Here is an 11,898-nt window from a genome sequence, read left to right as displayed (position 1 = left end):
GCTCCCCCTGGCCCGCTGAGCCCCAGCTCCCCCTGGCCCGCTGAGCCCCAGCTCCCCGCTGGCCCACTGAGCCCCAGCTCCCCCCTGGCCCGCTGGGCCCCTGCTCCCCCTGGCCCGCTGGGCCCCTGCTCCCCCTGGCCCACTGAGCCCCGCTCCCCCCTGGCCCGCTGAGCCCCCGCTCTCCCCAGCCAGCTGAGGTCAGGCCTGCCACTCACCTCCGCAGGACTGTTTCCTCACTAGCAAAGAGGGGTCACCAGTCACAGCTTCTGTAGGACTAAACACGTCCAACCAAAGAGAGTGCTGACACAAACACATGCTATTTCAAGTCGTGCTTTCATTAACAACATTAAACGTGTCAAGGATGCTACATAAAACACAACTTCGACTAAAATACCCTAAAACAAACTAGAATTCACTTTGTGGAACACTGAAATCCAAACCCAAACAAGAGACACACCTCAAGTAAGTATCTGAGAGAATACGGGAGAAGGTTCCGCAGTGTGAGCGAGGGGTGGAGGTGCACGACGTAGGCTGGGTTCCACTCCTCCCCGTGGGCGCTGACGTGGCTGAGCGTGTCGGGCACGGCCACCGTGTTCACGACAAGTGGCAGGGAGCTGCGCTGCGCCGAGGGACACTGCAGCCTGCCACTCACGCGGCTGCTTCTGTGCAGCTCCTCCCTCCAGGGGATATAGGTGGTGGAGGCGGTGTACTGACCCTCTAGGCCACCGGCCGGCTGAATGAACAGCTGGCACCTGCAGAAGGAGAGACCCGCCCGTAGGTCGGACCGCGGGGAGCGTGAGAAGGGACTTCGTAAGCCTTCAGGCGCCTCCCAGCAGGCAGCGACTGGCTCGCTTCACAGGTGGGGAAGCCCTGGCTCCCGGAGGCCGAGCAGCGCACGGTCCCGCAGCTGGAAGTCCGAGCAACTAACCCGAGGACGACATTACGCAATGCAGCAACCACTGTCGAATGCCTATCGTTTTGTTCGAGGCATTCGGTATCATTTCTGAGTATTTTTTTTTAACTATTTTGTATTCTCTGGATAACAAAAAAAGGTCTCATAGCTAACAACTCCCATAAGAACATTCTGAGGGAAAAAAACAAACCTATAAACAAAGGAGACTTAAAAATGCTTTCATTTCACATATAAGACACTCTATTAAACACAGACTTCGGGTAAGTCTAAGCCATCAAAAGCTTTTTCATTTGATAAAGCATATAAACAATTTTTCTACAGAATGAACTGTCTTCAAAATGCTTTTATATGATTTTAAATAATAATTATAGGGGCTGGGGAGATGGCTCAGTAAGATAAGCGCTTGACTGGCAAACGCAAGGATCTGAGTTCAATCTCCGGTTCCGCAAAAAAAAAAAAAATTATAGGAAGTTTATATTTTCCAGATAGCTAATCTCCAACTCATAAAAGTAAAATGCATATGGAGAATTTTTAAAAACTTAGTATATTTAAAGACATATCTACCTGTACGAATCTAAAGGGACATGGAATTCTTCTTCAGGTTTGACTATTCCAATGCGCTCCAACAGCTTAACGTTCTTCACAAATTTATAGATAATAAATGCAATGGAGAAGTGGTTTTTAATCTGTTGGACAAAAATGCATATAATTACTTTTATAAACATATGTAAATTAAAAGTAAAATGATTAGTTGTACACAACTACTTTTATCTCTAACGTGGCGCAAGCCCAATATTGGAAGGTGCTTCCCTAGGCACCTGAACACTTCAGGACATGTAAAGGCTACATACGTATTAAGACAACTTTAACCAGCAGTTTCAATTCAGATATTCACATAATCTGTACACCGCCTACCAATGCTCATCTTAGTCTGTAACGCGATCACCCAAACAGTATTGTTCTTTGAAGATTCAGCGACACTCTCCATTACGATTGCTGCTAATGCTTAAACAAGAGGACAGCCGAGGATGAGCGCGACAGCTCGCCCTTCTGGGCACGGTACAGAACACATGAGGCTCGCTAACAAACCAAGAGACAGAAATAGCAGAGCACTCCGTTTTTCATCTTAGACCATAGGTAGGAAGGAATGTTCTTTTGTTGATCATATCCTGAAACCTAAAGTAGTATCCAAGAAAGAAAAAATGTATGCAAAGCCTTAGCAGTAGAAAAGGAAACATTTATACCACTAAAATGCTGGAACTGTTTTCAGGAAAATAGTTCATTCTAACAGTACTTGTTACATGCTCAAAAATACATCCCCAAGTCACACACAATGAGAATGGATCCTATTTTGACAGCCAACTTGAATTACAATTTTTCATCAATTCTTAAAAGAAATACGCAAAAAAGTTCATTAATTTTAAAGAGATATTAAAATGGGCTTTAAATTTAAAAAATTTTATCAAACACTTAAACACTATTTCAAAAGCAAATTAGGGCGTACACATTACATCAGCTCATTGATATGACAAAGTGTTACTACATTCCAAAATGAGTGCGACTGAACGGCTTCACCTCACTTTCAAGACTTACCTGCAGAGGAGAACGGAGAGTGATGACTTTATTCCCTTCCGTGGCGTCAATCTGCACCAAGACCGCATCAGAACAATCGGCATTGGGATTCCGCACACTGTACAGCCGCCGTCCAGGCCTGGCAACGGGGACATTGGCCACCTCTGTATACCCGTGTGGCACTGAGGCAGAGCACAAGTGAAGACACTCTCAGCATTTACTTATCAATGTTTCTGTATTTCAGAATAACTATCCTGACAGAATTCAGACAAGAATATTTTTCTCCTTATGCTTGGAAATAATCACCATAAAATGCTTTTCTAAAATACAAGGTTTTAAAAAAATAATAATAATTAATGAAAAGAAAAAAATTACTGAAATAAAACTTCTGACCCAAGATAAATTGAGGTATTCAGCTTAAATATATGAAAACAAGCAAAATGCAACTGATTTCTTATTAATCTCTTAATTATATACATAACAACAATCTTTTGGGGGCCAGGGAGATGGCTCAGTAGATTAAGTACTTCCCTGGCAAGCGCAAGGGCCTGAGTTCAATCCCCGGTTCCATTAAAAAAAAAAAAATCTTCCTTGAAATAGTTATCACGTCCGACATTGCGGGACTTCTGACTACAGTCTTTCCTCTCCTTCCTGGACTTTCACCCTTTTAAGGCACACCACGTAATGTAACGGGCTAAGTACGGATATAACCCATTTGTCTAAGGTTCCTTTTTGTAAGACACCTCGCAATCAGGCTTAATTTTCTCAAGGTTAGAAGAAAACAAGAAACAAGTACCAACTATTTAATCCAAGTCTTTAGAAGTGTTTTTTCCTAATATGTATGCAGCAAAGTATTTTTCCATATTTTATCAAAAATAAGCCACAACAATTGCTCAGATGCTCCTGAGGAGAAACAAGCGTACCGAAGGTCAGCGTGAAGAAGGCGCTCTCCTGGCGGCTCAGCGCAGACAGCTTCCCGTGCGGCGACGGCTCCGCGCCAGCATAGTCCAGCTCCAGGCTCTGGGCGGCATCCACGCTGTAAATGCCACTCTTCCCTGGGGAGCCCAGGACCCTGAGGTTGCAGCTGGGCTGCACCGTAACGGGCACACCCACAGCATTCATGACCGTGAACGGAGCCCTGTCTTTTAAAGAGTAGTCAAAAGTAGAAGCGGTACCCTCTGAAAAACCCTGAAAAACAAAGCATCGCCATGAAGTGTTTACGAAGTGGACATTCCTTTCAAACATTTTACCACGATTGCAATTCAGAAACTATTTTTTATGACAAAAGCATGCATACAGCACATTTCATTCTTAAATTCTTACTTGAAATATTCCAAGTAAGAGCCAAACATACCTTTGCTAAATTGTTGAAAACATTAAGACAAGTTTTAGATATTGTTATATTCATTGTATCTGCTGAAGAAATATAAACTGCCATTTTGGGCTCAGGAATAAAATCATCTCCTGGTATCAAACTTTTATCTTGGATCGGGTTCTTCTTTACCTACAAAGACAAATAACATAAAAATTCCTCAGTCAGTTAATAACAAACATAAAAGTCAGGAGTGATGGATTCTCCCAAACTGGCTGCTTTATAGTAAGGCTCCTCAAAAGTATCATTTCAAAATATGCAGAGCATCCCTTTACCGCATTATGGAGGAGCGCCGGGCCCTTAAGTACCCCCCCCAGATGCTGTGAGCTGCGCGCCGCCCCTGAGTGTCCCGCCCCCCCCAGATGCTGCGGGCTGTGCCCCACCCCCTGTGCAGCATCCCCCCCATGCTGTGAGCTGCGCCCCACCCCCTGCGCCCCACCTCCAGCGCAGCGCCCACCCCCAGAGATGCTGTGAGCTGCGCCCAGCCCCGTGCAGTGTCCCTCCTCCCCGCGAGGAGATGCTGTGCGTTGTGCTCCACCCCCTGCAGTGCCCCCAGATGCTGTGAGCTGCGTCTCCCTGCAGTGCCCCCAGATGCTGTGAGCTGCACCCCACCCCTTGCGCAGCCCTCCCCATGCTGTGAGCTGCACTCGGCCCCCGGCACAGCATCCACCCCACACCTTTGCAGGCACTCAGCGCTGACTCGCTAGTAGCCGTGAGTTGTTAGTAACTGAAGAAGGCCCTAAGGTCTAAATCCGTCCCTATGGAGGTACTGCCTGGAAAGGACAGCTTCTCGTCTCCTACTTTTTACCAGTCATGCCTATAGCTCAGTAGCATCACAAGGTTTCGACCAGCAGCAGCTTCTGTCTACTGCAATACCGCATTCATGTAAACAATTTCTGGCTAGCCTCCTTATCCAGGGAGGGAGCCAGAAGTACTAGTTCTATTTCAGAGGCCACGAGACACACATTAGGTGACTTCTCCCTTTGAACAAACACATTCCTTTGTCAGCACCAATGTGCAACAACTCCGTGAGGGCACCCACATGGGATATTCCGGGGCTGGAAGCCCTCGCAAGAGCACCAAGGAGAGACGAGACGAGCGAGCTCATGAGTTAGTAGCAATTCTTAAGACTTTCAGTCTTACTCTTAAAAATCACTATCTCAGAGAGCTTCATTTACGTAAGCTTCAGGCATGTGCCAACACACACTCTATTTAAAGTGAAAACTGGGGAAAACTCTAATGTTCATCTAAGCTATATGCTAATATAAAAAACATTTTAATGAAAATTATAAACTGTCAGCAGTGAAATGAGGGACATGAATAAATCCTCTTAGTGCAGGCTGAAGAGAAGACAGGGGAGTTCTCAGCTCTGCTCCACAAGGCACTGCAGAGTCCCGCTCCCGGAGTCTCCTGGGAACACCGCACATTCCCAAGAGGACGAAAATAACTACAAGACGTAACGTCTGCATGTACACACAAAAGGATGCGAGAGCTCGCGGTGCCCCCCAGGGCTCCAGGTGCTGGCCCGCACCCTGACCGTGACCGCGCAGGAAGCGTCAACGACCGCGCAAGAGCACCTTAGTCTGTGCTTACCTCAAGCTCCAGACTCCACGGCCTCTTCCCCTCCACTCGCTCGATCAGCGGCTCCCACACGGCGTGGCTCTCATTATAGTAGTGAACCTGGAAGGGCACAGAGTTACAAAAGGTCGGTCTTTCAGCTTCCACTACACAATTCTCTAGCCAGCAGAAAGGAGTTCTGTAACACGCCTGCCAACAGGCTCTTCCAGATGCGAAAAGCACACGTAAACAGAATGCACTTCCTATTAGCACCTTACTTTCTTGTCATAAACTATTTAGCACAAGATTTCTTAAAAACAGTGACCACACATATACATGCAAAACGGAGTGTTAGAATATTCATCTATTCATATTATTATCTAACCCAGCCATGCATAAGCAAACCAAGCCAGAACAGAACAGAACAAACAAAACCTACACAGCGTCAACGCTGCGGTTCTGCCTCCAAGTAGTGCACCTGGCAGCCCTCAGGGCGTCTCCATACCTGTAGGGTCATGTCTGCAGTCCCAGCCAATAGAGAAGTCCAATTTTTAACACTGCCCGAAAACTTAGACTCTGCCAATAATAAGGGCACGGTTCGATGCCCAAGGCCACACTCCAGCGTGACCTGGACCGACTCCACAGTAACAGCACAGTTTTCCTCTGTCGATGGATGGTCCATCTCCCTGAAATTTTCTGTTGCTTCAGTTGCCATGTCAACACCAAGAAACCAAGAGTTACAATCATCAATAGACTTGACAGCCCAAAGACTTTCCATTTCCTTGGATGCATCTTCTGAGTCGTCCTCTTTGGTCTTTGGAGACATAGCAGCCATGATTGTCATCACTGTATTCAGAATGATGGGTGAGATCTTTACAAATCAAAGCAGAGAAAAGTTTAGGAAAAAATCCTTTCCCAGATGCAAACTCAAATACACATCAACACTTCCAAAAATGACAAATTAAATTTGAACTAAGGAAAACAGGCATTCCAGTGGGATGTCTACTAAGCACACAACACCAACTCCTGCTCACAGTCCCTGAATTAACGTTCCATGACAATAATCAAGACCCAACAGCCAAGCTGAACAACTCAGAGCGAAGCAGTGTCAACGCGAAAATGCAGAGCTGTAACCAGACAGGTGAGCCACGTGGAGGTGCACACAGATGTCTGCATTTGTCTTCCGGATAGTGAGAGGCCGGCAGTGCTCCAGGAAGCCCGGGCTTGACCAAGGCCTGAGGACCCTGCTCCGGGTCGTCTCTGGGGGTGTCTTTGCTCACTTTCTCACCTCTATCGCTGTACTTTAGTCTTGACACTGACCACATCTTTGCCTAACTGATTCTTCATTTTTTTGTGGTGCTGGGGGTCACGCCCAGGCCCAGCCACCACCACAGAGTGACACTCAGCAGCGCCTGCTGAGCACTTTCTGTGCCCGGCCGGCACTCTTCTTCACACCCTCAGATGCCCAGAGCGCCTTGTGAGATAGTCCTCGCTAATCAGCTAGCAAGGATGCTCCCAAGTTGGAGAAATGCTGCGCTAAAGACGTGGGAAGGATGCTTCATTGTTGACTTCGCACAACCCTTACTTCACTAACACACTACAACAGGAACAACTACATCACAAGAAGATGTGGCACACGCTGTTTTCCTGACTTGCCTGTTACCAGAATCCTCTCTCCTACTATTATTAATGTCACCTATAACTAATGTTCCCAGACCTACAACTCACCGCATTTGGCCACCAGGGACCACCCTCTCAGTTCTTCAAGAACATTCTCAAGCTTCTGCCTTTGCGCTCAGGGCCAGTTGTCTGGCGAGTCTCTCCTGTCCTCTCCATCTATTTAAGCTCCATCGACTGTGAATCCCTCACTCCACCAACTGTCTCACTGCCAGACAGCTCCTCCTGCGTCCCGGTCAGAAGCAACAGCCCCGGTTGTGCTCCCAGCAGCACCTGCACTTGCCTCTAGCATTCCAAGCGCAGATGCTGATCTGCTTCTTTCCCCGTGGGTCATTACGTTTCTGAAGGCAGTGACTGCATATTGCCAATGCCATAAGCAGGGTATCTTTTAATGTGTAATAAGACTTCAAAAAGGTTTTATACAAAAAAAGGAGAGGTCCTCTTAACACTTAGCCTAACGTCAGAGAAAATACATGCAAACGCATTTTTCTCCCCATTCATTATGCTACTACACACACACACATACACACACAAAGAAAGAAAGAAAATGCATTAGCAAAACACAATCTAAGTGAATCCACTATATTTTTGTTGCTTATTTCCTAAGACAGGGTTTCACTTTGTTCAGGCTGGCCTCAAACTCTCAGCGATCTACCTGTCTCAACCTCCAGAACACTGAGGTTACAGGCACACACCACCATGTCTGGCTTTAACTAGTATTATTTTAAACTGAGCAAAACTACACTGTTATTGAAAATGATTCAAATGAAATTACCTTAAGCCTTAGTTCAATCACTACTGGTCACTAGCCTATAAGTTACCATCATTTACATTGTACATTACTGGGGAATTAACCATCTCATTGCTGTATCTTCCAAAAGAGAGCTAAATGGATTTAAGAAAGTATCCTGTACTTCCTATTTATACCCAGGAATAAAGTAATTCTAAAGATTTGAAAGACACTGGAGAACAGCACAGACTATTCTTCAATATTTTAAATGTAAAAGATCCTTTAAAAAGCAAACATTAGGGCCAGGGAGACAGCTCAGTAGAATAAGTACTTGCCTGGCAAGCTCAAGGGCCTGAGTTCAATCCCTGGTTCCACAAAAAAAAAAAAAAAAAAAAAAAAAAAAAAAAAAAAAAAAAAAAAAAAAGCAAACACTAATTTATTTCCAACATTCATCACTACAAATATTATAAGCTAAATAAAGTATTTAATCACATACTTATCAAGACAAAATCAAACTATACATTAAACAAAAAATGACAAATATAACAACAGCAAACACATCTCTACCCCTCCTTCCTCTACCTCTTCTTTCCCCTCCAACATAGACACATGCAGATATAACAGAGAAAAACTACTCCTACCATTCGTAGGTATTAAAAAAGTAGTCTTTTGAAGAAAACAGGAACATTCACACTAAAGAAAACATGTGTTAATCCTGGAGATGATCTGATCACCAAACATGGGCCTTGCAGCAACGTTGGGCTCCTGTTTTCAGAATCTGCACACAAAGAATCTGGCAGGCACTCACCTTAATAATAAATTCTTTAACTGTCACGTTGATATTCTGCTTTCCTGAGGCCCAGGCACATTTTTCCATAAATAAAGAGCAAGGCTGTAAGACCTACACAAGCAAACGAAAGCCACAATTTCACTGGTATGTAGCACGCACCTACGCAAACCGCATCTCACTTCACCTGGATTTTGAACTAGAAAGCACTGCTAAAAGCACACCGAGAGCTGCTTGGGAAGGTGCTTCTGAGCCACAAGCCCACCGGCACTGCTGAAGGGCTTCAAGCAGCTCCGAGGAAGCCCGGCACTCCAAATTCTGAGCTAATCACACACTTCTACATTCAGAACTTTCAAGGGTTTCTTTTTGTGATTTTTTTTCAAAGATATGCTCTACAAAATACACTCGTGGGTGTATTTAAAGCATGAGCTAACAACGACGGTAAGGTTAGGGAAAATGAATGTCTCCTGATGACCGGCCTTGGTACCACCGGAGGGCCTTTGTGATGACTCCGTGTGAGTATTTTTCTTTCCAAACTTAAGTATTCACTTATTCTCTCACTGGGTATACACTATAGTGAACAAAAGAAATAGCTAAAAAATAATGACCCTGTACTAAAATTCAACAGAAGACAAAAAATAAAAAGAAACCAGCCTGGAGGCAGTCCCTAGTCCTGTCATGAACAGCAATGACTGCTGCAGGTGACCCCTGCAGAACTCGACACCCTTGTCTGCAAAGCCCAGCGTGAGTAATCCCCGAGTCCCACCGAGCTCGCAGCTCCAAGGCGTCTCTGCCGCTCTGCAGGGCAGTTCTTACCGTGGTAACAGTTTTCCCTCTCTTCTCTCTGAGGAAAGGGCAGGCAAGCACTTTCAGGTCTCTCACGGAAGCTTCCATCATCTGCTCGAGCCCGGAGGCCGACACAGAGAGGTTGCACTGGAAGGAGGCTGTCAGCGCAGGGGCATCAGCCCTGCTCAGGTTGGCTACAAACACCACTTCCGGGTCAGTGATCATGGCTTTCAATGTCACGTTTCGTCTTGCAGAATCATCTGGAGAGACAAAAATGGGCCAGGAAAATTTTAAAGTAAATTTTATGTGACTACAATATTATCAACAACTCACTAAACAGTGCCCAGTATTCTGATATGATAGGTATGGTGAAATTACTAAAATTATGAGTTGGCTGATTAACGCTAATAATTAAATGATTATTTAATAAACGCTAATTGTGCGAGAAAATGCAATCTAAAACCTGCCCAAAAAGATTGTCCCACTTGGATTTCTGATTTTCTCTGAAACAGTGCTGTTCTGAAGTTCTTCCGATCACAATCAAGGTGTGCACTGGTAGCCACACGTAAGAACGCATGATTCCATGACACAGGGGCCAAGAGAGCCATGCCAGGAAGACAGGGAAACGCCCTAGCGAATTTGAGGAGCTGTTCTCATTTGTTTGCTTTGGCTTTACCCAAGGTCCAGAATCAAGAGTCCTATTATCTGTATTGAATCTGTTTACACAGCTGGGACACAAAACTGCAGGGCAGGGCTCAGAGGCGCCAGCGTGCACACACCCAGGCCAGGGCTGAGCTTAGTCTAAGGACTCCTGTGACATCCTCATCTTCCCTTGTAGTTCTCCACGTGCTCTTCAAGATGACAGAATCCAAAATACTTCTTTCTAAAAGAGCCCTCCCCATAACAGTCCTCTAACCACCGGCCCCAATCTATTCTACTTCCAGATGAGTAAAGAACACAAGTGGCACAGCTGGCCCCAGGACAGTCTCCTGCCCCTCATGGTGTGTCTTTCCACAGCTCTCGCTTAAAAACACTAACACGGTTACAAAAAATACGTTTAAATCTAAAAGCCTAATTTCATTTTTTCACATCCTATACTTCTCTTTCCTCCTGCTTATAATTTGCGTTAAAATACCCAACAAGCTGTCTTCCACGACAGACAACTCCTGCTGACCTTTCTCTGCCTTGACTCTCCCGGCGGGACTCTGTCTAGATGGAATCTGTGTTTCTTTTGCCGTATTTTCTGGGCTCTGAGGCACTGCGTTCATGAAGAAATCTGCCACAGTCATCAAAAACTCCACACTGGCACACACGTACAGCTTGTCAAGAACAGCATCAATTAGACTTCCGTTTTTGTCTTGTTTGTAACTTATATCAATCATAGAACTGTTGTTATCTCGGTCATTCTTTCGGTCGATCATCCTAAAAAATATGTACACATATCACTCACTATTTTATTCCTGCTAAATATAAAAATGATGAAAGTTCTCCTATGAATTTTAATAATCTTTCTTTGACCATTTAGTTTTTATCTGAATAGAAAATATGACAGCGTTAACTGGAAATAATAAACCAGTGACAACCAAGACATGATTCCCCCAATTCTTAAGTAAGGTTCAAAAGATTAAGCAATTATATTTTATAATTACAATTCAATACTAAAGAAATCACAATCATTACTGCAAATGACTTAAATATCAAAACATACCAACGTGGCCCACAATATGTACGACAGCCTCCTCATACTCCTTTACTAAAGGAACGAAGCGTATCTCCCTAAAGAACCTCTCTCCAGAATCCCTCCTCCACGCTGAATCCCAAGCATAGCCCTGCGGCTCAAGCCAGCACGTTCGTCAGGAGTCTGCAACGACGGTCCCTACACACCCTCATCTGCGTTGCGATGACCAGCTAGTGAACAGATTACAGCACTTATCACCCTGTGGAGAGCCGTGGGCACATCCCCAGGCATGAGATCCCAACGAGAAAATAGTTGATGTGTGGTAGCAGTCCTTCCTCATTTATTTCTCAAGAAAATAAAGGGTTTAGGACTATCCAATCTGCAGTCAACAAAATACAAGAGTAAATAGCAATACAGTTTTTCTGCAAAGAAAACCACCAAGTAAAAAAATACTGGACCCGGGGCCCATGGGATCCTGAATAGACCCACAACGCAGGCCCGGCCAGTGAGTGAGACGACCCACGGGATCCTGAACAGAACCAGAGCGCAGGCCCAGTGAGTGAGTAAGACGACCAAGGGCCTGCAGGATCCTGAATAGACCCAGAGTGCAGGCCCGGCAAGTGAGTGAGACGATCCAGGCCCGCGGATCCTCATTCGACCCAGGCTGCAGGCCCAGCAGGGAACCCTTCAGCAGAACTCCCTGCAAAGAGGCTAGAGGCAAGACCCACCCAGCTGATTCAGGAGCAGAGCATCTTCCCAGAGAGACACAAAAGGTTCAACTGTAAACACCTGCAGCAGAAAGAAGTGGAGCACACAGCCAGAACGA

The 11,898-nt window shown here is 45.4% G+C and overlaps 1 protein-coding gene across 1 annotated transcript in view; it reads right to left on the bottom strand.

The window, feature by feature from the left end:
* Positions 1 to 11,898, bottom strand: part of Vps13c (vacuolar protein sorting 13 homolog C) — a 170,179-nt gene that overhangs the window by 46,498 nt on the left and 111,783 nt on the right. The window contains exons 50-60 of the mRNA XM_023712656.1: positions 11,275 to 11,302; positions 10,569 to 10,816; positions 9,425 to 9,654; positions 8,630 to 8,722; positions 5,920 to 6,285; positions 5,451 to 5,537; positions 3,840 to 3,989; positions 3,409 to 3,673; positions 2,507 to 2,667; positions 1,478 to 1,599; positions 458 to 752 (exon numbers count right to left, since the gene is read on the bottom strand). Of these exons, the coding sequence (XP_023568424.1) occupies positions 458 to 752; positions 1,478 to 1,599; positions 2,507 to 2,667; positions 3,409 to 3,673; positions 3,840 to 3,989; positions 5,451 to 5,537; positions 5,920 to 6,285; positions 8,630 to 8,722; positions 9,425 to 9,654; positions 10,569 to 10,816; positions 11,275 to 11,302 (2,045 nt within the window). The remainder of the gene's footprint in view (positions 1 to 457; positions 753 to 1,477; positions 1,600 to 2,506; positions 2,668 to 3,408; positions 3,674 to 3,839; positions 3,990 to 5,450; positions 5,538 to 5,919; positions 6,286 to 8,629; positions 8,723 to 9,424; positions 9,655 to 10,568; positions 10,817 to 11,274; positions 11,303 to 11,898) is intronic.

The sequence above is a fragment of the Octodon degus genome, unplaced genomic scaffold (assembly GCF_000260255.1).
Source record: "Octodon degus isolate 3935 unplaced genomic scaffold, OctDeg1.0 scaffold00026, whole genome shotgun sequence".
NCBI classification, from domain to species: Eukaryota; Metazoa; Chordata; class Mammalia; order Rodentia; family Octodontidae; genus Octodon; species Octodon degus.
The sequence above is the reverse complement of the archived record's forward strand: the minus strand, read 5'-3'. Positions and strand labels throughout refer to the sequence as shown.